The following is a 27,919-nucleotide window of genomic DNA, read 5'->3' as shown; positions in this document are numbered from 1 at the left end:
GAGAGAGAGAGAGAGAGAGAGAGAGAGAGAGAGAGAGAGAGAGAGAGAGAGAGAGAGAGAGAGAGAGAGAAAATGTATAATACTGTATAAGGTTATATAATTAAATAGATTTAAGTAAAACACTGTAAATGTAAAGTATAAATACACATACACAAAAATTCCAGGGGTGGAGAGGGGGAATCCTACTTCGCAGTTTTCAACTTTCGCTCGGGGTTCTGGTATCCGTTAATCGTGAGATATGAAGGATCACTGTATATGAATTGGAATTTTCCAATGAGTTCAAGATTTCCATTTGTGTGTGTGTGTGTGTGTGTGTGTGTGTGTGTGTGTGTGTGTGTGTGTGTGTGTGTGTGTGTGTGTGTGTGTGTGTGTGTGTGTGTGTGTGTGTGAATACTTATACAGTGGAGACTCAATATTTGAACATTTCATTACTAGCATGCAAAAGTTCAATTTAATACTTGAAAAAATACGTGATAGCCTAACATCCACACACATAGTTGTCAACAAAGGCTCCCTGGCGTCTCCCTTCGCCCTCCGCCAGTTGTGACTTGTGCTGCAGCAGTTGTCAGAATAACATTCTCCTGCATTCTATCTGTACTTTTTAATTTATAAACTTACATTAACACCAAAGGCTTATTAGTGGTGAAAATATTTGGTAACCAAATGGCCGCACATTTGGTCATATACAAAGCTCTGTCCTCTCCCATCTTGCAGCTGCCACTGTAGCATTCTGATACTGTATTACTGGTAATACTGGTATACTGGATGCCTGTGCACATCCCTCGTCCTGCCAGTCTTGAGAAAATGGCACCAAAGAGGCTTATTGGTGATGAAAAGTAAGGAATCTGGTGAGAGTGCAAGTGTTAGTGAGCCACAGCCCTCCACTAATGGGTTCACAGGAATCACACCACAAGAGAAGTTACAAAGACGTTTTCCTGGATTGTGACTCGTCCTGCGGCGACCTCTTTCCTCCTCCTCACCTTTCTCCCCTCCTCTTTAAGTTATATATATATATATATATATATATATATATATATATATATATATATATATATATATATATATACAGGCAACCCCCGCTTAACGAAGGGGTTACGTTCCTAAAAACACTTCATTAAGCGAAACTTCGTTAAGCGAACCGATTATAACAAGTTTAACCCCTGATTTGAACTTCCATTGAGAGTAAGCAAAGCGAGAGTGCATCATAGTACAGTAAAAGGTTTAATGAAAGTAAAAATTATGAAGTTAAACATTTAGGTAGTTTAATTTAAGTCATTATAATGTACACTAATGTATGTATGTACGTAACTTTATAATGTTGATGATCTTAACTTTATGAAGGGAGGGAGAGTGAAATGGGAAATACACTAACCAGCAACCTGTGGAATGTAAACAAAGTGCGCATCATGGTACCGCATACAAAACTTATGTACCACATTTCCACAAGGCTTTCCATTTTATCCATTGTAGAGTCACGAGTTCAGGTGGTTCTTTTAGCTTTCAAGGAAGATGCGGTCTCACCAGCCTTCTTAATAGAGTCTGCTGACTTAGACAGTAGATGGAGTCAAGATGGTGGCAAGCAATGTTATTAGTTTTCTGGCCTCTCTCTTGTCTGTGAATAATACCCAGCTTCACTTCGAGAGTAAGACACTTCCTGGTCTTCTTAGGAACGTTAGGCCACATTGCAGGGCATTTTGGTGGTAAGTTGAACTAGGGAAGATGAGCTGTTGGTGACGCTGTTATGTTTTGACTGGGGAGTGAGTGGTGCGCATGATCTTGATCTTGATCCTACAGGTGACACAGAATTTCTTCTGAGTCAGGCCTTTGCATCAGCAGCGCCTGTATTGTCCATGAGAGGCTTGATCTTGATCTTTATTTTACACGTGTCTCAGGATTTCTCCTGAGGCAGGCCTTAGTACCAGCATCTCCTGGTGTATTCAAAAGCCTGTCAGCTTGCATGATACGGTGAGGCTTTCAAATTTGGAAAAAATTACCTGGATAAAACTTTGTTAAAGCGAGTTTGGTGTTCGTTAAATGAGCAGATGGTAGTAAAACGAAACCTTCGTTGTAGTGAAATTTCGTTGTGTGAACCTTCGTTAAACGGGGGTTGCCTGTATATATATATATATATATATATATATATATATATATATATATATATATATATATATATATATATATATATATATATACAGGAACCCCGCTTAACGAAGGTTCACGCAACAAAATTTCGCTACAACAAAGGTTTCCTTTTACTATCATCTGCTCGTTTAACAAACACCAAACTCACTTTAACGAAGTTTTATCCAGGTAATTTTTTCCAAGTTTGAAAGTCCTGCTGTATCATGCAAGCCGACAGGCTTTTGAATACACCAGCGTCTCTTGTGGACAACACGCGCACCACTCACTCCCCCTGTTCAAAACAATAACAGCGTCAGCAGCAGCTCGTCTTCCCTCGCTCAACTTTCCACCAAAACACCCTGCAATGTCGCCTAGCGTTTCTAAGAAGACCAGGAAGTCTCTTACTCTTGAAGTGAAGCTGGATAATATTCAGACACGAGGCAAGAAAACTAATAGCATTGCTTGCCACCATCTTGACTCCATCTACTGTCTCTACTATTTTCAAGTCAGCAGACTCTATTAAGAAGTCTGGTGACACCGTATCTTCCTTGCAAGCTAAAAGAAGCACCTGAACTCATGACTCTACAATGGATAAAATGGAAAGCCTTGTGGAAATGTGGTACATAAGTTTTGCATGTGATACAATGATGCCCTTTGTTTACATTTCACAGGTTGCTGGTTAGTGTCTTTCCCGTTTCACTCTCCCTCCCTTCATAAATTTAAGATCATTAACATTATAAAGTTACGTACATACATACATTAGTGTACATTATAATGACATAAATTAAACTGCCTTTTAAATGTTTAACTTCATAATTTTTACTTTCATTAAACCTTTCACTGTACTATGATGCACTCTCGCTTTGTTTACTCAATGGAAATTGAAGTCAGGGTTTAAACTTGTTATAATTGGTTCACTTAACGAAGGGCTTTTTAGGAACGTAATCTCCTCGTTAAGCGGGGGTTGCCTATGTATACGTGTATATATATATATGTGTGTGTGTGTGTTTCTGATAGTGGCGACGAGTCTCCGTTAGTGGTGTGTGATCTGCTGGCTTCTTTACGTAGTGATGGCTTTCCCTGCTTTCCCTACGGTTTCGGCTGGTTGTGTTAGATCTCCAATTCTCGAGGCCTTCGTTATGAAGGTCTCAGAGGTGGAGGCTGAGTTCCATCGAAGGATCTCGGAGGTGCAGGAGTAGTTTTCAGGCTGAATCTCTGACCTGCAGGCCGAGTTCTGCCGAGTGAACTCAGTTACTGAGGAAGTGGCGGTTCCTGCAGTTTCATTACCAAGTAATGAGATGAAGGGCCAGGAGGAGTGGCGAGTGGTGTCCTCAGGTGCAAAGAGGAGAAAGGTCCTCAGGGCGACACAGCGAGTGGAAACGGAAAATTCCTTTGCTGTGTTGGAGTGAGTAGAGGAGGAGAAAGAGGAGGCGGGAAGCGATGAGGTGAGGAGGGTAGAGGGGCCCCTACCCACAGGTAAGCTACTGCTTATCGGTGACAGTCAGGTGAGGCATTTGGACACAGCATTTTATGATAAGGACAAGAGGAGGAGGACGAGAGTGTGCCTACCAGGAGCCGGAATTGAGAGGGTAGGTTTTCAGCTGGACACGTGTTTGGCGGATGGGACCAAACCCATTGTTTCCCTCAGCGCTAGGGGAAATGACATTTGCAGGGTTAGGAGTGAGGAGCTGTTTAGGAGATTTAAGGAGGCTTTGGCTAAAATTAGAAATAAGGATGCAACCCCTGTGGTATGCGGTGTGTTGCGAAGGAGAGGACTGGGAGGTGAATGGCTGTCCAGGGCTATTGCATTAAATTGCAGACTTGCAGATCACTGCAGGAGCAAGGAATGGGCGTTCATTGATAACTGGGACCTCTTTTATGGCAAAGACACCTTGTATGCCAGGGATGGAGTGCATTTATCACGCCAAGGTGTTTGAGTTTTGGCTGGAACACTTGAAGGTGAGTTAAATGCACTCCAGCGCTTTTTTCGGGGGACAGGAAAGGGAAGGGTATCGGTGACCCATAGGCAGGAAGGAATAGTCAAATCTAGAAAAGTAACCAGCTTAGTAAATGCAAAGAATAGTTTAAAAGTGTATTACACAAACTGTAGGAGTGTTTTGAGTAAGATAGATTTGCTGAGAGGTGCAGCTTGTGTTGAAAATTTTGATATAATTGCTTTAACAGAAACCTGGTTAGATATGTCAGGGAAGGTATTTGATCAGGAGGTGAAAATTGATGGTTATACACTTTTCATAAGGACAGGGAAAACAGAAGAGGGGGAGGAGTGGCCTTGTACGTCAAGGACACACTGCAATGTTGCATAAACAGCAGAATTAAGACAGACAGCAAAACAGAGTCTCTATGGGTAGATATTAAGGATGGGTCTCAATCAGTAGTAATGGGTTTAGTGTACAGGCCACCAAATGCTTCAGACCAAATAAACTCTTCCCTATGGGAGGAAATAAATAGAGCAGCCAGGTACAGTAAGGTATGTGTGGTAGGGGATTTTAACTATAGGAATGTTGATTGGAGCTTGATGGTGGGTAACAGGGAAGCAGATGAGTTCATTAAGGTCATACAGGATAATTTTTAAAGCAAGTCATTTTAGAACCCCACGGGAAATAATATTCTAGATTTAATTCTGACAAACAGGGAGGAGGCAGTTACACAGGTGGAGGTTGGAGGCCATTTAGGTAACAGCGATCACAAAGAAGTAAGGTATACATTGAAATGGCATGAAACTTTTAGAAAACAAAACAAAAGAAGAGTACCTGACTTCAGAAAGGCTAATTTCGATGGATTAAGGGAGTATTTACAAATCGCTTGGCAGGGGCAAGGCAGATCTAGTCAGGTAGAAGGAAGGGAGGACCAGAGAAGAGCGGGAAGGTGTGAAGTCGGGATGGGGCGAAGGGGCAAGCTGGGAGGTATCCCGGTCAGCTGAGGATTAGTGAGAGCTATACTGAGTTCCTACATAAAATACGTGACGGTCAGATAGTCAACATTCCATATAAAACAATAGAATCACAAAGCAACGATCCTAAGTGGATGACAGACAGATTAAACTGAGGCATAGGGCAAAAAAGGAATATATATAAGAGGCTAAAGGCAGGAGATGAAGCTTTAAGGCCACTACACAATGAATTAGCAAGATCAGTTAAGAGGTTAATGAGGAAAGCCAAAAGTGAATGAGCTGAGGGTAGCCAGCCAAGCAAAGACAAACCCTAAGGGATTTTTTCAATTATATAAGACGAAAAGCAGGACAACTAATGGTGAAATGGCTAGTTCTGTGGAAGAGATTAGCAGAATTATGAACGAGTATTTTTTAACTGTCTTCACCCAAGAGAACACACAGGAAATCCCAGATAGCGATGAGGTATTTAAGGCAGAGGATAGTGAAAGGCTGACATATCCTTATAACTAAGGCGATGGTAGAGCAGGAGATACATAAACTAAAGAAATTCAAGTCACCGGGACCTGATGAAGTATATCCAAGGGTTCTAAAGGAATGCAAGGACGTCGTAAGCGAGCCTTTAACGGCACTTTTTAGGATGTCACTGGAGTCAGGTGAGGTAATGATAATGTGGAGAGAAGCTAATGTGGTTCCCATATTTAAGAAAGGAGATAAAACCCTAACGTCTAATTACAGGCCTGTCGGCTTAACTTCAGTTGTGGGTAAACTAATGGAATCAATAATAGTGAAAAACATTAGGGGACATCTAGATAAACACGGCTTGATAAATCACACACAACATGGATTTACAAAGGGGAAATCGTGTCTTACCAACTTGTTGAGCTTTTATAGTAAAGTTTATGAGGAGGCAGATAAAGGTGATAGTTATGACATTCTATACTTAGATTTCAGTAAAGCCTTTGACAAAGTACCTTACCAGAAGCTCTTAAAAAAGGTTAAGGCACACAATATAGAGGATAGAATATTAGGCTGGATTAAAGCGTGGTTAGATGACAGGCGACAAAGGGTAGTAATTAATGGTTTGAATTCTGAGTGGGGAGAAGTTAGTGGGGTGCCACAGGGCTCAGTTTTAGGGCCATTATTATTTCTAATATATATCAACGACTTGGATAGTGGAATTAATCCCTTCAATATGGTGACGCCTATGTAGGCGTCATGAAGCCTCAGTAGCAAATACGGTGACGCCTACGTAGGCGTCATATTTCTTTTCTGAGCTTTCTTCAGTTCAGTTGTCCCGTATAGTGCGTTGGATACCAACTACACACGCTGTATGCTGTCTTTGAAATCCTAGTGCTCCTCCCACCATCCTTTTCTCCACCAAACACTAAAGATAAGCTACATGCGTCCCGCCTTGTGTCTAAAATTACCCAATGACATAGACTGTTCCCATCTCTCTCTCTCTCTCTCCTCCTTCGTTTCCTCTCCTTCCCTCCTCCCCTCTTCCTCTCGAAAGATAAGCTACATCCGTTCTGCTTGTGTCTAAAATATTAGCAAATGTCACACTCTCTGTCTCTCTCTCTTTTTGTCCAGAGAGAAGCGTCCACTTTCCTCTTCGAAGGCGATACAGTGACTAAAAAATAGCAGCATAATACACAAAGACGACAAGTATGACAAGCTTGCACGAGTTTCCCGGCTCAGGCACTACCACCCGTATATCATACAGGCGGGCTTTTTTAACATCTGGCGCGAAGGGGTTAATAGTGACATCAGTAAATTTGCGGACGACACAAAGATAGGTAGATTAATTAGGTCCGATTCGGATGCCAAGGCTTTGCAGGCTGACTTGGATAGGATGAAAGAATGGACAGATAGGTGGATAATGCAGTTCAATATTAACAAGTGCAGGGTGCTGAGCGTGGGTAGAGATAATCCATGCAATAGGTACACAATAGATAACGTGGCACTAGGAAGTTCCAAGTATGAGAAAGATCTAGGAGTCATAGTTAGCTCTGATCTCGGTACAAGGAAGCAATGTATCGAGGCCAGAAATAAGGCGAATAGAGTATTAGGTTTCATCTTTAGAAGTGTTAAAAGCAGGAGTCCCGAAGTAATACTAAAATTATACTTGGCGCTGGTCAGGCCACATCTTGACTATGCAGTACAATTCTGGTCCCCACATTACAGGAAGGACATAGCTCTATTGGAGTCAGTGCAAAGGAGGATGACTAAAAGGATACAGGGAATGAAGGATATACCCTATGAAGAAAGACTGAAAAAACTTAGTCTGCATTCCTTAGAGAGACGTAGGTTAAGAGGAGACTTGATAGAAGTATTTAAGTGGTATAAGGGTTTTAACAAAGGGGACATGTAGTTCTTAGGATCAGTAGCGGGGACAGAACCAGAAATAATGGGTTTAAGCTTGAAAAATTCAGGTTTAGGAAGGAAATGGGAAGGAACTGGTTTTCAAACAGAGTGGTTGATGAGTGGAACAGTCTCAGTGGGCATGTCGTCAGGGCTGAGTCAATAGGGAGCTTTAAAAGAAGGTTACATAAATTTATGGATGGGGAAAATAGATGGAATTAGGTAGATTAAGCACACTGGGACTGCCTCGTATAGGCCTGGTGGCCTCTTGCAGCTTCCCTCCTTTCTTATGTTCTTATATATATATATATATATATATATATATATATATATATATATATATATATATATATATATATATATATATAAACATTGAAATTCTTATACTCTTGAGGTTTTGCCAAGATTAGAATGAATTACCTGATTTATAGTTATTGTTAGTCAAACTTTTTTTATACTCGAACAGCCATTTGGAACGGATTAAGTTCAAGTATTGATTCTCCACTGTATTCTGATTTCCTCTTATGTTACTATGCCTTGGGATGTTATGACTAGCTTTGGTACTTACTGTTGCTGCTGCTGCTGCTGCTGCTGCTTGAGATCGTGAGAAATTCTTTGACGATACTGATGTATTGACAGCTTTTTTGTTGGTGATACAGCCTGCAAATGAAATAGTGCATTCTGAGTAAAAACACATGCTCTACTTAGCACTATCTAGAAAACAAAGCTTTTGAAGAAGAGTACCATTATCTATAATAATCTTTGAATATAATGTTTAAACCAGAGCTGGGTGGGTTACTGGATATCGGGTAGTCTGGTATTGCTCCTTCGGACCTCGAAACACAGATAATTCATACCTGTACTTCCATCTCTAAATATTTTTCCCTCTGTCCGGTACCGCACCTCCAGTACCATACCATAAAACTATTAAAGTGAGCCTGAAAAATCTAGTCCACACCTCAAAAAGTAAAACAAAATACAAGCCAATAATACATCAGAGTTCCATATATATATATATATATATATATATATATATATATATATATATATATATATATATATATACAGGCAACCCTCGCTTAACGAACGTTCACACAATGAAATTTCGCTACAATGAACCTTTCCTTTTACTACCGTCTGCTCGTATAACAAACACCAAACTCGCTTTAACGAAATTTTAACCAGGTAATTTTTTCCAAGTTTGAAAGCCCAACCGTATCACACAAGCTGACAGGCTTTTGAATACAACAGTGCCTCTCGTGGACAAAACGCGCACCATTCACTCCCCTACCCTTCCCTGCTCTTAGTTAAAACAAAAACAGGGTCCAGCACCAGCTCGTCATCTCATGTTCAACAAGCCACCAAAACGCCCTGTAACCAGCCCTGCAATGTTGCCTAGCGTTGCTAAGAACAAAAGGAAGTCTCTTACTCCCGAAATGATGCTGGATATTATTCACAGACACAAGAGAAGCAAGAAACCAAATAGTATTGCTCGCCACCATGGCTTGACTCCATCTACTATCTCTACTATTTTCCAGTCAGCAGACTCTATTAAGAAGGCTGCAAGCTAAAAGAACCACCTGAACTCGTGACTTTGCAATGGATAAAATGGAAAGCCTTGTGGAAATGTGGTACACAAGTTTTGTATGCTGTACAATGATGCGCCCTTTGTTTACATTCCACAGGTTGCCAGCTAGCGTTTTTCCCGCTCCACTCCCTCCCTTCATAAATTTAAGATCATCAACATTATAAAGTTACTTACATACATACATTAGTGTACAATATAATGACTTAGTTTTAAATTAAACTGCTTAAATGTTTAACTTCATAATTTCTACTTTCATTACACGCTTTACTGTATTATGATGCACTCTCGCTTTGTTTACTATCAATGGGAGTTCAAGTCAGGGGTCAAACTTGTTATAGTTGGTTTGTTTAACAAAAATTCGCTTAACGAATGTTTTCTTTAGGAACGTAACCCATTCGTTAAGCAGGGGTTGCCTGTACAGGCATACCCCCACTTAACAAACGTTTGAAAGCCCCGCCATATCATACAAGCCGACAGGCTTTTGAATACATCAGCACCTCTTGTAGACTAAACGCGCACCACTTACTTAGTTTAAAACAATAACAGCGTCCAGCAGCAGCTCGTCTTCCCTCGCTCAACATGCCACCAAAACACCCTGCAACCAGCCCTGCAATGTTGCTGGTTACTGAGAAGACCAGGAAGTCTCTTACTCTCGAAGTGAAGCTGGATATTATTCACAGACACGAGGCAAAAAAACTAATAGCATTGCTCGCCACCATGGCTTGACTCCATCTACTGTCATTACTATTTTCAAGTCAGCAGACTCTATTAAGAAGGTTGGTGAGACTGTATCTTCCATGCAAGCTAAAAGAACAACCGAACTCGTGACTCTGCAACGAATAAAATGGAAAGCTTTGTGGAAATGTCGTACACAAATTTTGTATGCAGTACAATGATGCGTTCTTTGTTTACATTTCACAGGTTGCCGGCTAGCGTCTTTCCCGCTCCTCTCCCTCCCTTCATAAATTTAAGATCATCAACATTATAAAGTTACTAACATACATACATTAGTGTACATTATAAATTAAATTGCTTAAATGTTTAACTTCATAATTTTTACTTTCATTAAATCTTTTACTGTACTATGATGCACTCTTGCTTTGTTTACTCTCAATGAAAGTTCAAGTCAGGGGTTAAACTTATTATAATTGGTTTGCTTAATGAAGGGTTTTTTAGGAAAGTAACCCCTTCGTTAAGAGGGGGTTGCCTATGTATACAAATATATTTACATCTACTTATCAAGATTCTATTGATTTGAGATTATAGCATCATTCAAATTAACAAGAAAATTAATTCTATCATAAAAGTATTAATTAGAAACCATATATCTTAATCTGACAAAAAATTGACACTAGAGGAAATCAGCATGTTTCATCTGACTCAAGATGACAGAAAGCCACCTCTAGCCCCAGCCCTAAGAAGCACAATTTCCTGCCTTTCAAAGATAAGCTTGAGCTTATAAGAAAGTGTGAGGCAGGTATAGCTCACAGTGTCGATGCAGCGCAAATGGGTGTCCCTAGATCAACAGTATCAACAATTTGGAAGAACAGGGAAAAGTATTGCGAGACCGTTGCAAGTGTTTTTATTTCCCAAAATGAACTGTACAGCACCCTAATGTGTTTAATAAAAAAAAGTTAGATATACATGAAGCCTTTAATAGTACTGAATTAGTCAAGTTAGTGTTTTTAGAGGTTGTAGTGATTATTTGAGGGGGTCTAGGCTGGAGGTTGGTTCCTATCCCCCCCTAATTCTGAAGTATCTTATGGGAAAAATTGCTTCACGATTCGAATAATCGCTGATTCGATTGATGAAAAACCGCAATAACCCTGGCGAATTGCGAGGATCTCCTGTATATGCCTGGTAGCACAGACTGCCAAAAATGGCTGAAGGTAATGTTACAGAGTGTATACTGTTTGTTGTTTTTATTTATTTATTTATTTTTTATCCTTGAAAATCTCAGGTGCAGAAGTACAGACTTATAATTTCACTTTTCCGTACCTGACTCAGGTGCGAAGGTACAGACTTAAAATTTTGCCTTTCTGTACCTGTTACTTCTGCACTTTTGAAAATTTTTCTGCACTTCAGACCTCCGCACCTCGTTTGTTGGTCTGCAGGAACGGAGGTGCGGACTGAGGTAAAGAAGTGCCCAGATCGGGTTTAAACATACTGTCAAAATGTGAATCCACTCCTGAACTTTGTCCTAAGAATTCCTTACATGTTTATACATAAAAGGTATTTTCCATAACTTTCAATAAATATCTAGATATGCCAGATCCTTTTAGATTTTATTCTACTGTAATGAGAAAAAACCTTTACAGGCCCAATAAAGAGAGGACTAATAACAACACACACACATAAGTTCCATGAATAAAACTTCAACCCGTTATGTGTCTGCTATACACAAAATGAAGACTTAAGCCTCATATTTCATGTTGCTTTGATCAAAACCATTCAAATCTTTTATACCTGTAAAGTCACTTGTTGAACTTGTTGTTGATGTTGATGATGATTTCCCTGTTGTTGTTTAGCAGTATTTGGTGGAGATGGAATTGATGTACCTGACAAAACTGTCTGGTTCACATGTGGACCAACCTGGAAAAAAAAAAAATAAATAAATAAAGAAAATAAAGAAATAAAGAAAGAAATCATAATTAATGAAAAAAATAACATTTTAATAAAGGAACACAAGAGTAGAAAAATGCATATAAAAATCTTTGAATATACTATAAATGAATGCAATCATGCGTTCCTTCCAAAGAGATTGATATGCCGCAAGATCTGCACGCCTTTTTATATCCATAGTTTTTGTTTTCTTAATTTTATAATTTTACACTTTGTCCTAAATTTTCTTTCACATTATTATACCCTACCCAGCTTAGATAAATAATTACTCCCATTTTCCAAGAAAATTGAGAATTATTATTTTTTTCCTCAAGATCATGAGCCTTACAATCTTAAAATTATGGTCAAAGAGAGGTATGCAGCTGGTAAAACTAATAAGACTCAAGAAGGAAAAAAAGTAAATAAAAAAAAAAAATTCAAGGAAACATATTATAACGATAAAGATAAAAAGGCATACATCATAATAAAAAAATGCAAATAAGAACCTTCTGAGGTTCATCTAAAATATAGTGAATTTAGAAGCATTATTCAATTTCTTACAAGAATCTACTCACATGAAATTACTGAGAGGAGAATATGAGGATAATATGAGGTAAAAATTTTTAAAGAGAAAATTGAAGAATAGATAAAAAAAAAAAAAATCTAAAAGAATATTAAGTAAAACTTTGAGTCTGGCAAATGCTGACAAAAGAAAATAGGATTCAACACAGCTGGATGTGAGCCAGATGTAGATAGACAAATCTTAAAGGGCTATCTTTGATTTCTGCTAAAACAAATTATTCAATTTCTTACAAGAATCTACTCACATGAAATTACTGAGAGGAGAATATGAGGATAATATGAGGTAAAAATTTTTAGAGAAAATTGAAGAATAGATAAAAAAAAAAAAAAATCTAAAAGAATATTAAGTAAAACTTTGAGTCTGGCAAATGCTGACAAAAGAAAATAGGATTCAACACAGCTGGATGTGAGCCAGATGTAGATAGACAAATCTTAAAGGGCTATCTTTGATTTCTGCTAAAACAAATTCATGATAATACAAGGCTTAGTTGCTCTCCTATACATGCACAATACTAACAAATACACTGTCATACTAGAAATTTACTTCATTATGTAAAATTTCACAATATACAAAACACTTAAAATTATGTATCCAAAGCCTTCAACATCCAAACATACTAAATAATAAAAACAAAAAGATAGCCAAGGCACAGAGACTAAGGATTTCATTCCTAATCACAGTCACCACAGGCGTATCCACAATCCAGATGTCACCTGCCACTCTTGGCGCACCTCATTACTGCACTCCTAATGTTCACTTCCACAAATTTCTAAATTTAAAAAAATATATTTTCAATCATATCGATTATGTTTGCCATGAGCTGATCTTCAAAAACAATACAAAAACAATATATATATATATATATATATATATATATATATATATATATATATATATATATATATATATAACAATACTGGTGTAATGGTAAATTGTGCTGAAAGTGTGGGACAAGGCAGGACACATGGCTTCTAGATTAGCTTAGCCTGCAGCAACTATAGCTACCCATTTACTGATTCTCTCTGATACCCTATCACTTCAATCTTTATAAATGTTTCTTGTCTTATTTTTGGAAAAATAAATAAATAAATAAACAAACAAACAAACAAACAAATAAATAAATAAATAAATAAATAAATAAATAAATAAATAAATAAATAAATAAATAAATAAATAAAAAAAAAAATAAATAAATAAATAAACAAACATCCTAGCTACCTTACCTTCTAAAATGATCATGAAAGAAAGCATGCATTACAAAACTGTCAAGCTGTACAAACAACAAGTCACCTGTTGCTTTCGGTGCTGCTGGTTGGTCAGCTGATGTGAGATCAAAATACGTTGCTGTGCTGTAGGGGGTTTGTTTACCTTGCTTCGGTTGGCACTCTTCTGTTGTGTGTCTATTTTATTTTGAAGCTCTTTAAGATACTGATCTTGGTATGAGGCCTGCTGCTGTTTATCATGCTGAAGTTGCTGCTGCTTTTGTTGTGCTTGTTGTTGATGTTGTTGTTGTTGTTGCTGCTGCTGCTGCTGTTGCTGTTGCTGTTGTTGTTGTTGCTGCTGCTGCTGTGGTAATGCTTGTTGAATTCCAACTGTTCCTTGTCTTTGGATAGGATTACTTCTTTGTAATCGGGGTTGTTGGGGTCTGGATGTGGCTACAGTTTTTGTGGTCTGAGGAGTGGCTGGACGTATGGCTGATCCTGTCAATACATTTGAAGTGTTTGGAGGCAGTAGTGCAGTGGACTGAGTCACAGCAGACCCTGTTTGTCCACCCACTTGTGCTGGGGACCTTGGGCGAATGCTTCCAACATTCACAGGGGTTCGTACGATATGGGAGACACCCTGGTCATCCTCAACTCTCTGAAACATAACATTCAAATATGAATACAGGAATAATATTTTCAAAGCAACACTTTAACAGTATATAAATACCATGTGTAAATATGGTTGTGTAACATTTGAATAAGCCTATCTTCATTCTTTCTTTCAGACTGAATCTTCTAGTTCTACACCTTATTTTAGATGGCATCCTATATGTAAAAAGAAATCAACATGAGAAACACAAAAATAAGCATATTTGAACTGGAGAGAATTATATATGCACATCATTATGAGATGACAAAATGAGATGTCTTTAGCCATTTGAAGCCTTAAAAAAAAAAAATAAATAAATAAATACATAATAATATTCCAAAAGTGCTGGCATATGAGTGTATATAACTGCTGGTTCAAAGTCTGGACAATTATTAAATAGCTCTGAAAGAAAAGGCATTCAGGTATCTAAATCATCAGGAGAGAGAGAGAGAGAGAGAGAGAGAGAGAGAGAGAGAGAGAGAGAGAGAGAGAGAGAGAGAGAGAGAGAGAGAAAATCTAAATATTCGTGATTTCTTAAATGTCAATTGTGCAAATTACAATTCCATGGATAAAAATGAAATTAGAGACGAAGCCACAATAAAGTACTTTCCATAAATACACTGGAATCTAAATTACCAAGTATTACATAAAAAGAAATAAAAGGAAAAGATCTAAGTAGGCACAGCTATATACAAATGGATAGTAAATGATCATGTCTCATTTTTTTGTGACTTCCTTGTTTCATGAACAAAAATGCCACTGCTAATAATTTTTCAAAATTCAAACATAAATGCAAAATAATATGCAATTTATCAATCTATTTTCATTTATATTTTCTATCTACTAAATAAAAGCTTTAAAAAAATGCAGTGCAAGTATTTTCAGAAGAAAGAAAATAGCAACTAAAAATTAGAAATCATAAATAATCATTAAACTTCAGAGTACAATGATCTGCAATGTCAACAATAAATATTTCCCTCTAACTAATTCTACATGAAACAAACCCCAAGGCATACACAAACAGATCAACAGAGAGAACAACAGTGCACAAACACAGGCAGTTATACATGTTGAATGTAAGTGATTCGTTGTGGCGCCGGTTGCTGCCCAGCTTGAATGATCTGCTGTGGTTGCTGCTGAAGCTGTGGCTGTTGCACAAGCTGATGCTGTTGTAGAACAAGCTGTTGCTGAAGCTGAGGTGATCCCTGCTGAACAAGCTGCTGTTGTTGTAAGGGCAAGTGTTGTACCTGCTGTTGGGGTTGCTGCTGCTGCTGCAGCTGGAGTTGGTATGTCTTTTGGTGTACCTGTTGCTGTTGTCTTAATATATCTTGGGTATTCTGCGTTCTGGAAAGAAATGGTATATTGTAATTGAAAAGTATATCATACCTTTTACTTCTACTTTTACCTCAAGTAATTCTGAACATCTATAATAATATCTCTTTGATCAACACTGATGTAAATAATAATAATGGTTCAATTTCCTTCATGTCTTTTGCAAGATAAATTACACCTGGCCCACTTTTGGAATAAATTGACGTGTAATTTTTCCAAGTAAAATAGAAAAATAACATCAATAAGTCCTCAGCACTTCATAACTTCACTCTTTCCATTAGAATTCACTTGTGAAACCCTTTAAAAATTATACCAAATCAGTACTATAAACACAAATCCCTATCACCATTTATACAAAAATAACCTAAGTCTTCAATAAACAAGTATTCAAGACTGATAAAAATGAACTGAGCAAAACTGCATGCAAAATCTGATCTCACCTATTAATTATTCTTTGTCCTGGCGTGGTGATAAACTGTGGCTGTGGCTGTGGCTGCCGCTGCTGCTGTTGTTGTTGCTGTTGCTGTTGTGGGTGATGGTGATGTTGCTGCATTAGTTGTTGCTGAACCACCTGTTGCTGGACTACTTGTTGCTGGGGTGCTACTTGTTGCTGCTGAGTTATCTGTTGTGCTAGCTGTTGCTGCTGAGGCTTCTGCTGGGTTAACACTTGTTGTTGAGTTACTTGTGAAGTAATCTGCTGATGCTGAACTACCTGCTGTGGGACAATCTGTTGCTGTTGTGTTACCTGTTGCTGTGGTACCATCTGTTGCTGCTGTTGTAGGAGAATTTGCTGTGTATGTTGAGTCTGTTGTTTGATGGGAGGACCTCCAGCATATACAACCTACAGTGGACAAATAAAATATACATCAGTGCTTGTCTCAATAAATCAAACTAGAAATTATTGGTTGAAAGGAATCTGCACAGTGAATGCTACATGGAAAAAAAGTGACCAAGGGATAGCAGAGGCCCAGAAGCCGTTAAGCAGGAAATTTTGTACATAGTTAATGTACATTTCTGTTTAGCGATGATAAATAATGTACGCTTGTCAATATTGTACATAGCACTAAATTAAAGTTAATAATAAAGTTTTTGCTCGGTTCACAAAAATGTGTCTCTTCTCCCTCCTCTATAGGGATGGTGATAAGACTATTCTCTCCTAACAAGCATACCAGTCAACTGCTTGGGTCTTGAGTCCTCAACTAATCAGGCTTTGCCATCTCCTCTTGCTGTCCTCTTCACATGCATAGCATTTACTGTGCAGGTACCTTTTAGCCGATAATATCTCTTTGTCATGGCTCTTGCCAAATAAATTGTTCTTATCGGCTTAAGGAACCTGCACAGGGTTAGGGTCCCTCCCTCCTCCCAGAGGCAAAGCTTTTAAGTAATGTGGTATCTCTCATTAAAGTGGATGAGCAGGCAACTGACCAGCCAGAGGGGGATGCAGAAGACAAGCAGGGTATGGGATAGTCTTCTCCATGCAAGCATGGCTTTGCAGAGCCAGAAATCTTTAATTTCTGATTATTTAAATGGAATATTTTCCCAAGCCAAGTACATCATACCTTGGGGCTTCTTGCCTGGAACATGATGGGAAGATATAATGTAGCATTCACTGTGCAGGTTCCTTAAGCCAATAAAAATAATCTAAGCGGCACAAGCTGCAACTAAAAGATAATATATATGAGTGGCTTCTGAACAGTAAATGACACTTATAGCAACCTAGTTATTATTTCTTTTTTTTATTTTGTGTGTGTGTGTTTAACCCGTCGAGCCCCACCAAAGTTGTGGGATGAGGTAATACCGGCCAAATTTTTTTTTCCCGAAATCTATTGGAAACCCGAAGTTATAACACCTGAAGTACATGAAACCACTCACTGTAGCCATTTAGCACTCAGTAGAGAGGGTTATGCTCCGTGAGTCATCCAGCCCATGGCGGGGAGGGAGGTGCGGCGTTGCCCGTCCTTCAGTATCACATCAGGCAGTGGTTTACGCATATTATATATTATTGCTTTGTTAGGATGTTCCTGAATAGAGCATCAGTTGTTTTAGAAACATGTAGTGATGTTGATTCATGAAGGAAGTCATGATGTGTCATTTCTTGACAATTGAGACGGCGTCTAATCGATGTTGATACGGGCTTAGCTGCATACTTTATCTCTTCATCATTACCATTTTCCTGTGAAGCTCTTTGTTCTTGGTAGATTTTGGAAGTGTTTTTCAAAGGAGAGACGGGAGGTAATGTTGGAGAAGGCAATCGAAGCATCGGCAATGTCTTAGCCTAGTCACCACACACTTCACCGTCAAGTCCTCTCTTCTTCCCTCGTTTCTGCAGCCCCAACGAATAAAGGAAGCTCAGTGGGTCATCTTCATCTTCGTCATTGCCATCAGCCATCAGTATCATCATCTGAGGGTAGTTGTAATGATGGTGGAGGTGGTGGAGATCAAGGGCATGAGCGTGCACTCACACCGGAACCACGTCGGGATGATGGTAAAATTGGAGGCTCCATTTCTTCCAGATCCTCTGCTGTAGGGACATATTCCTCCCCAGAAGAGTCATCTGAGGCACTGTCGATGTACTCATCTCACTCTAACACCATAGCTATTGCCTCAGCAAGAGAAAGAATTCTCTTCTCCTGCCTCGGGCAGCGCGGTAAGTCAGCCATGTCTATCCGCATCCAGCACAAAGCCTGAACTGTCGGCGCGCGAATATTTCCTGCTGTGAGTGACAAGTGAGGATTTGTAGGTAACTTGCCATGTAGTGTAAACTTGCCCCGTATGTTGACTCATAAGATATGAAGATTACAAACCTAAGACAATTATGTACGAAGAACTTGCGACCGTTACACACATACGCGACAGCACTCAGCCGTCAGCGGGGCTGGATGGGTTAAGGATAACCGGCCAAGGGCAAAAAAAAAAAAAAAAAAAAAAAAAAGGATTGAAAACAAGTCCCACTGAGGTGTCGGTCCCCTAACAAGATATGCAGTCAGAAGGGAACTCCAAAGATAATATACAAGTCCTCTTTTTTTTTTTTTTTTATGAAAAATTTGAGTAGTTAGATGCATTTTGTGTTGTGTGAAGGAAGACAGTTGTCTTTAGAAAGCAGGTTGTGAATGCTCTTTGTATTGTGAGATATAGAGGGAAGTGTTCAGTGAGGTCACAGCTACTATAGTAAAACTAAATTGTACTGATCCGTAGTGTGTTATTTGCCATTCTGCCAGATTTCCATCCAAAACATTCAGCCTATACTACTTGTGGTTCTTTAATCACAGTATTATCAACAAATGGCATTCTAAGAATATTCTGACTATTTAATTAAATACCAGGTGATACAAATAAGTGCTATATACCAAATCAAAAGAAGGTATTTCATGGACATGTATGACGATGTGATATATCAGGACAGGCGACGTTGCCACTCGACCAGAGGCAGGATTTTCCCTGGGGGAATGGGTGGGGAGTCAGGTCACCACGCAGGTGCATATTGACTCACTTCTCACCACGATGGAAAGACACATTGACGCTTCCCCATCTTACTGTGTTGTACAGCCAAACCAAGGAATTTGTCTATAGAATTAATAGATACTTTTTAAAAGAAAAAGCTTGCAAGGACCACTTTTACCCACAAATCAAGCAAGGAAAAGGACAGCACATGCAGCTGGTAAATCTGAAGCCTTGGTGAAGAGGATTTGTCCCAGTGCAAACAGGATATGCACCACGGCACCACAACCTTATCACCATTTCTTTTCCCCATTCATTATGTTACACTGGGTATCTCGAGAGGACGTAAATATTAGGTAAATTATCAGCCTTATTTTCACTTTTATAACCAGCACTTTTACTGTATCTAATTTACTTATGGCATCTTCATGTCTTGTCGCCCACCCATTTTTTTTTTTTTAGCTAAGGCATGCATTAAATTGAATAAAGAACAGTTATTCCGTTTTCCTTGAAGTAGTGAGAGATATTGCAACGTCGCACGGATTATTGACCTCACCCTATGGGTCAGTACAATTTAGTTTTACTATAGCTTAATGTTAAGTTCACAGCACCCTCTGAACCAGTGCTATTAGACCTCACTAGTAGTAATTATCGTTTCAACAGGTGTCTACTTCCTCCTGTTTAGATAAAGTTGCTGTTTACAATGTGCATAGTAACAGCTTACCAAGTTCCTTGCTTCACAGGTAGATTCTCACGTCACCCTACACTCGATTGTTTACATACTGGTGCCCTATCCTTCCTCTCTAAAAATTTGTTCACATCACACCTCATCTAGTTTCACATTTACATTTATATGACTAAATCACCAAATTGACATGTATAGAAAATACACACTGTTATTTCATATCCACATTCGTTTACCTGTTGGGGATGTGGAGGTCCTATTTGATACACTTGTTGCTGCTGATGCTGTGAAGAATATACTACCCTCTGCTGAACCTGATGCGGGGTTGTATATACAGCCTGTGGGGAAGAATGAATAGCTACATTGTCATTCATGTTTTCTATTTTTTCTATACAAAGTAAAAAGATGACTAAGGGGATCATTCTTCTTTAGCCAGCAAACAAGTTTCAAATTCATCATGTTTCCATATAAATTAAAAGAAAACATATTTCATTAATGTAAAAGAAGCACCAGCCAAGGCCAACAAAAACAGCCTGCATTATGGATCTACTGCCAAGTGTATTATATATATATATATATATATATATATATATATATATATATATATATATATATATATATATATAAACTCAACCCTCGAAACAACGGACAAATGCATGCACGACCCTGTCCGTAGATTGCAAAAGTCTGTTCTTTACAAAAGTACATAAAAAACTGTATAAAATGTACGTAAAATACTGTGTAATCATTAAGAAATCATTCAAGCAGTATTACAAAGCATTAAGTACAACAAATAACCTGAAATACATGACATGAGCACGGACTAAAGATAAAACATGGCAGCCAACAGCTGATGAAGCGACCGACCCGCCACCTACAGGACAATAATTTGCCGGGAACGGACAATCGCACGCATTTTAATATTCGTCTGTAGATTAAACCGGACTCCAGAATTTGTCCGTAGTTTCCGAAATCCGTTGATGGGAGGTCCGTTGTTTCGAGGGTCGCGCGCGCGCGTGTGTGTGTGTGTGTGAATTTTGAAACAAGCATAATCACTTAATTCTGCCATAACATAAACCCAAAATAACATTATCAAAATATTCACTGGTGGTGACACAAGCAAACTGACCTGCTGTGGCTGTGTATACACCACTTGCTGCTGAGTCTGCTGTGGGATGGTGATGGAGTAGGTTCCCTGCTCCACTAAGATTCCTTGGCTGGAAAAAAGTATATAGATAAATAAATTATAATGGTCAATAATAAATAATATTGATGTACAACTTAAAGAAATTAAACTTTCTCACTCTGACAGACAATATGTTCATTTAAATTTTGAAAGCCATCTTTGTCTTGAACATAAGTTAATCTCCTTTCAGATAATTCCCTTGTTAACTCATTTCTTCTCTACACAAGTACAATCAATGGAACATGCAAATGAAAATTGACCGAGTATCAGTTGCACCACAGCACTGATATGCAAAAGATGATGATGATGATGATATATATATATATATATATATATATATATATATATATATATATATATATATATATATATATATGGAGAGAGAGAGAGAGAGAGAGAGAGAGAGAGAGAGAGAGAGAGAGAGAGAGAGAGAGAGAGAGAGAGATTCATTTCTTTTTCTTTTCAACACTTTCAGACTATAATACTATATAATTCATGTTGCATGACTGTTGTAGGCCCATCAATGTAGGCCTGGCCCTAAACTATGAGAATAAATGTTCTTACTCAGTGTCTGTGAGAATTAATTCTTCACTATCTTGGGAAATCACAAAAACCTGTTGTTCCTCCATACTGTCTTGTGTTTATGCGATCCTGAAACAAAAAGAATTCAAAATCAACATCTTTTGGATTCTGTGAGTTTATGAGAAAGGGTTCACCTCCCTTAAAGGCTTTGTTACCTAAAGCATTAAAATGGTGATGTTTATAGTTAAAAACTCAATTGATATACAACCATCATTACGTGAGGTTACGCAGAAAGTAGAAAACCTAAACATCTGGAGGGATAATCATGAATATAAGTACTGCTCAATTATGGAAAAATAAATAAATAAATAAATAAATAAATAAAATAAAAAAATAAAATAAATAAATAAATAAAATAAAATATTGATGATAAAATGCACAAGGATACAACATGCTAATTCATAAATCATCAAGTAATAAGGAATGCATCAATCATTATATTTTGATGGTCAGAACAAAAAATTAGCAGTCTTGACTGTCATTATGAACACTCCCTAAAAACTTCCCTAAATGTAGAGGCCAAGAGGGCTGATTTTATATTCTAGACATGATCATCAAAATACAAGTGATGTATTCCTAATGAAAATTATACCTAACCTAACCTATTCATTTCTACTACTGTATTTTTTTCTAGTTTGCTGGTCTCAAGAGGGTTAATGTAATTTATCAGCAATAAGGAGCAAAGGAGTAATTTGCAACAAAATGCATAGAAGAAAAATATTTTAGAAAAATTTTCATCCTCTATCTACTGATCAGAATAATATAAAATAGCATAAATAACCATCCACAATTGTGTAAAGCAGTGGTTCTTAACCTTTTTACTGCCACATCCCCCCTAGCAATCTGTCCTTCCCTCCATACCCCCTTTGCATCTATGAATGTAATTCCCTCCCAGATTTAAAGAAAATGTGATACTTCTGCATTTTTCATAAACTTATTACTTGATCATGCTCTCATTAAGAGAATATTATTTGAGAAATTTCCTTTTTTTTTCCCAAGAGCTCATGCCCCCCTTGAAAATTAAAGACCCCCTAGGCTGTCACATACCCCAAGTTAAGAACCATTGGTGTAAAGAAAAGCTCTAAGATCAAAAGGTTGAGTTTGCATATTTTGGCTGTAAATCTGACACAAGGTACTTTGGTGGCGTTACCAAACTTTGTCATAATTACTAATTTTATAATCATGTATTATGCATGACACTTCAGCATTCAAGATTTCTAGCAGTCAATGGGAAGAGTGAAGGTGCTTGAAAGCCTGATGACTTTTGCCCGTGGGTAGTTGTGTGCTTGTCAAACTGCCGTAAACAACCTGTATCTATGTAACGTGAAGCACTTATTAAATCATAACCACAAACCACATCCTTATTCAGGGCATCAGTCATCCCGCCAGTACCAGCTACACTGCCTCTGGCACGCCACCTGCTGCACCACGACGACCTGCACAATGGCTCACTAGTTGTGCCTGTCAACTGTTTTTTTTTTTTCCGGGAAATTGTTCCACCCATTTCTTTCTTACTTGTCTTCTAACCAAACTAAATAATTTCTATCTTTATGTCTGAATAGCAACAAAATCCGTAGCAGTCCACAATTGCAAATGTGTTTTTATTGCTATCCACACCTATCATGGCTCGTAATGGTGTGCATCATGTTAAGAAACCAAGACACCCATTAAGATGTGGAGCAATAGCTACGGATATTAAACTAACACTATAACACAACGTCTACTAATATTTCCACCCCCTAATAAGCTTCAAGATGGCATCAGAATCACGTCATGAGGAAGCATCCCGTAGCAGTCCATGTGTTCGTCAGCCCTTCATCCCCTACGGCCGTCCCCGCAACACACCAAACGGGCACACAAAAATATGTATTAAATCCTTCCATTACCACCAAATGAGCCTTCCACTCCTATCCTAATCACTCACGATGGACACATTAACATAAAGAGAACACTCAGGATAGTTCACACGGCACTGGAGCTGAAACACAGGAGATAGAGGTGGGGAAATAAGCCATTGTTTACACTTTGCAAGATCTGGAGACGGCAGAGTGTTTTCCCCAGATAGTCCAGCCCACACCTCACAATTCATGCCTCCTACCCACCATTTTAAGGCTACACACTTCACTCCACGTAAGAGAACCATCAGCTCACCTATTTAGGCGAGAATAAATGTCAAAATCACGATTGATATCAACGGAGGGTAGTGGAGGAGCTGCCGTCCGCCATCTTGGATCGAGGTGCACTGAGCTGCCGCAAAATGACTGTCGCAAAGCCCGGCCGTTCTCCATCCCGCCAATATTCTTTCGTTCCTTATTTTACTTCATTTACCTATTTGTGCTCCGTCAATCACACCATGCACTTTACTTGTATCATACATTTCAAATTGAGCCACCAGGTTGTCAAAGGAGGTAAATAAGTAGTGTTAGTAATGGCAAGCTGAGTACATTTTGCGGCCTTTACGACATCGGGAAACAAGTGAGGCTGGTTTTGCGGGAGGATAATTGTGGACGGCTCCCGCAACACACCTCAGACCCCTAGCCACTGGCCTATTGATTGTGACGTCATAGAAATGCACATTTTCTTGCCGTTTCGTTCAAATGTCATTATTCTCTCTTGTTCCTTGTCTAAATGTTGTGGTCTGTACATGATAAAATGCTTCACGTGAAAAAAAAAATTGCATGAAAGCGACTGTCTCAGTCTGAATAAAAGTTAAAAGGAATAATAGTGCAATAGCAAAAAAGTCTTGTAGTGATGGCAGTAGTCTACCTAGTGATGCTTGTAGCTAGGTAGAAGTTATGATCAAAACAGGGTCAACACGTGGCGACGTGTTTGAGTAGAGTCGTAGCTATGATCATTCTTGTCACCCAACATGATTATATAATATACTACTTTCTATCAGTAGCCCGTTACCTGTCACTATACCTCGTCTTTATCCCATACAGTATCTACGCAGTCAGCAGGTGAGTCTACTGACGTTCTGCATTGGAAAGAGGGCTTTGCAGGGAGCATTCTTCCATTGAAATGTTCACGTACTAACATTACATGTCACTTGTTTTCACAGCACTTGCCGCTTGCTCCTGGAGGGGGAATGACCGGCCAGGTTGTTGACCATATGATGCCGGGTATCTCCCTGATATGATATGTGACATATGTCTCCTCCCACATTATGTTGTCCTACATAGCCATCATACATACATACATACACACATACAAAGATTATATATATATATATATATATATATATATATATATATATATATATATATATATATATATATATATATATATATATATATATATATATATATATATATATATATATATATATATATATATATATATATATATGTGTGTGTGTGTGTGTGTGTGTGTGTGTGTGTGTGTGTGTGTGTGTCACGGATGCACCGATGCCAAACATTAAAGAAATAACTAAGGAGGCACAAGGGCGTGTCTTGCAGGCAAACACCATGTATTGTATGCGTGCTCTGACCTGTCTAGTGAATTGAGCGATACATTAAGACATTCATTCCTTCGTTGTTGTTGTTGTTGTTATTATTATTATTATTATTATTATTATTATTATTATTATTATTATTATTATTATTATTATTATTATTATTATTATTATTATTATTATTATTATTATTATTATTATCATTATCATCATCATCATTTTCATCATTATTTTTATCATTACCATTATTCTTATAGTAATAATAATAATAATAACAATAATAATAATAATAATAATAATAATAATAATAATAATAATAATAATAATAATAATAATAATAATAATAATAATAATAATAATAATAATAATAATAATAATAATAATAATAATAATAATAATATTATTATTATTATTATTATTATTATTATTATTATTATTATTATTATTATTATTATTATTATTATCATTATCATCATCATCATTATCATCATAATCATCATCATCATCATTATTGTAATCATTATCACCATCGTCATCATCATCACCATCATCATCATCATCATCATCATCATCATCATCATCATCATCATCATCATCATCTTTACTTCCTCGTTTGTTATGCTTCATTTATTTGCCTATCAATTTACATATTTTGATTAATCATTGATTGGTTTTGGCAAGCGTGTCATGAACAATGCATGATCATTACAGGCTTGTCCGGCAATTAAGCTCGTACAACTGTTACATGACAACTGCAAGTGGTGCACAATTATATATCTTGCACTTTTGCTCTTCTCAAAACATATATAATGCCATTTGTCTACACATTTGAGCACAGTTTTGTCTTATACAGAGATTACACACACAAAAAAGTGCATCTCTCTCTCTCTCTCTCTCTCTCTCTCTCTCTCTCTCTCTCTCTCTCCTGTGTCATTGCTTGATTAGTTGCTCACCTGGTCAAACGGAATATTTTTTTTTTTCAGGGAAGGTGTAATGGAGATCCGTACGTGTGTGTGTGTGTCCAGGACATCGATTATTGTTTTGCTTTTGTTAAGGCCTTTTGTTATTTTTTAGCAGCCTTTGCAGGGATGACGGCTAAAAAAAGGTGGAATATATAGGGTCAACTGTCTTTGTTGTTGATCACTAGCCCGTGCTCATGTGGACTCGTGTGTCTAACTCCTATAGGCCTCCCGTATGTTTTATATGTTTTATTTACCTGACGTGGTAGTCAAAATCTGAAACATGAGGATAGGGATTAATTACTCTTGTCCATCATTCAGCTAATTGGCTTACAGTGGTAAAAGTACTTTAACTTTAATGAAATATGTTGAACTTTACATTAAAATGCAATCTACGAAACGGTTTATAGTAGTAGTAGTAGTAGTAGTAGTAGTAGTAGTAGTAGTAGTAGTAGTAGTAGTAGTAGTAGTAGTAATAGCAGTAGTAGTAGTAGTAGTTGCAGCAGCAGTAGTAGTAGCAGCTAGTATATTGTCTAGTAGCTATATAATAATGAAAATACTGTCAACATGTTACAAGAATAATAACAATGATCACATTTTATATATATATATATATATATATATATATATATATATATATATATATATATATATATATATATATATATATATATATATATATATATATATATATGTGTGTGTGTGTGTGTGTGTGTGTGTGTGTGTGTGTGTGTGTGTGTGTATAACAATTATTAGGAGGACGATGCAAGAGAACTATATTATAAGCAGCAGTGTGACAGCAGTAGTTGTTACATAATGCAAAAGTAAAGAGACGGTAGCGGAAAATGACGGAGGTAGGGATCTACTTGGTGGCTGGCGCGTCATCGCCCTGAGCGTGAGCGGCTAGTAGCACGTATATAGTGACTCATATTTTTAGCGAAGAGCTTACGTACAGTCTCTCTCTCTCTCTCTCTCTCTCTCTCTCTCTCTCTCTCTCAATATTATGATTAGACTGCTAATTGGACATTGTGTTTCTTCGTTTTGATAACCCTAGAATATCTCGATCATTTAACACGAATAAAGGTGCAGGCACTAAAAGCATTTTGACTATTAAAATGTATCTACAATCAATGCCATTCATTTGGTCTCTCTTCCCGTAAAGTACCTAGTGCCCCTGTGAGGTATCAAGAGTGTATTGTATTCCTTAGAAAAGGAGAGCAAATGTCAAGCGAGGAAGGTGTTGTACTTCTTTTTATATTATGCAATGATGTATTAATTGTGCAAGTCACGTCACTTGATCTAAAAGCCTAGCATATTCCATATTGACAGATTCGTGCACTATAACTTATTGTTAAGGTAATTTACGAGAGAGAGAGAGAGAGAGAGAGAGAGAGAGAGAGAGAGAGAGAGCTACAGAGGTTTCTGCTCAAATACCTGAAAGGAGAAAGCAAACGAATGACCAAACTCCAGGCATGACGTTGCCGGAAGTTAAACTTTCGTTCTAAAGTTATGATTACAAAGGATCTGCGTGTACATTCTTACTTAGGTATAAATCTTCCTATTCTTACTTAGGTATAAATCTTCATATTCTTATCATACTATGCTGCACTTTGTTAACTTTTGTATTTATTTCTTCACTTACATAATTGCTTAATGAAATTAACCCTTGTTAGTAACTAACTTAGATAGTTACTGAGAAATATATTTACTTCGTTTTAATGATAGAAATACAATATTATCCTAATTCTTGTTTGATTCTGTTGATATTTTGTGCACTGCAATGTGAACATGGCACGTGCGGCCAAGGATTCTATATATTCCTTGTATATTCCTTGCCTGCGGCGCTTCACGGCCTGCGGCGGGTGCCTTATCATGAGACCCAGTCACTGGACATCGATTCCAATGACCATTTATGGTATGAGGCAAGGTAAAATGAATGTATTCGTTTTACCTTGGTATGAGGGTTCCCTTCATGCGACTCGGTCCGGAAAATCAGCTGGCGAGAGGAATTTGTGGTGATGAGGCACCACACACACACACACACACACACACATGCATAACTTAGGAAATCAGTGGGTAGATTGAATAATGACATGACTAGTGCTACAATAAATTCTTGCTACATGCTGCCACGGTAATGGTGCGAGATATCATGAACCTTCCGTCTCTCGTTTACTAAACAAATATATAAATAGGAAACACGTAGTTATAAATAATGCAAGTGAAAGATAACAATACTATTGTCTCTTACACCAATATTTTTC

The 27,919-nt window shown here is 37.8% G+C and overlaps 1 protein-coding gene across 6 annotated transcripts in view; it reads right to left on the bottom strand.

The window, feature by feature from the left end:
- The window catches only part of LOC123514802, a 39,983-nt gene extending 16,500 nt beyond the window's left edge, over nt 1-23,483 (bottom strand). For 2 of the 6 annotated variants that reach the window (XM_045272989.1, XM_045272991.1), the window contains exons 1-9: nt 23,394-23,483; nt 21,225-21,311; nt 20,604-20,691; nt 19,711-19,812; nt 15,792-16,192; nt 15,087-15,363; nt 13,456-14,025; nt 11,448-11,573; nt 7,962-8,053 (exon numbers count right to left, since the gene is read on the bottom strand). In XM_045272989.1, the coding sequence (XP_045128924.1) occupies nt 7,962-8,053; nt 11,448-11,573; nt 13,456-14,025; nt 15,087-15,363; nt 15,792-16,192; nt 19,711-19,812; nt 20,604-20,691; nt 21,225-21,289 (1,721 nt within the window). In that variant the 5' untranslated portion in view covers nt 21,290-21,311; nt 23,394-23,483. The other 4 variants (XM_045272992.1, XM_045272993.1, XM_045272994.1 and 1 more) reach the window with 3 other exon arrangements.
- Between the last annotated feature and the right edge of the window lie 4,436 nt (nt 23,484-27,919).

Source organism: Portunus trituberculatus, chromosome 38, assembly GCF_017591435.1.
Source record: "Portunus trituberculatus isolate SZX2019 chromosome 38, ASM1759143v1, whole genome shotgun sequence".
In the NCBI taxonomy this organism is placed as follows: Eukaryota; Metazoa; Arthropoda; class Malacostraca; order Decapoda; family Portunidae; genus Portunus; species Portunus trituberculatus.
The sequence above is the reverse complement of the archived record's forward strand: the minus strand, read 5'-3'. Positions and strand labels throughout refer to the sequence as shown.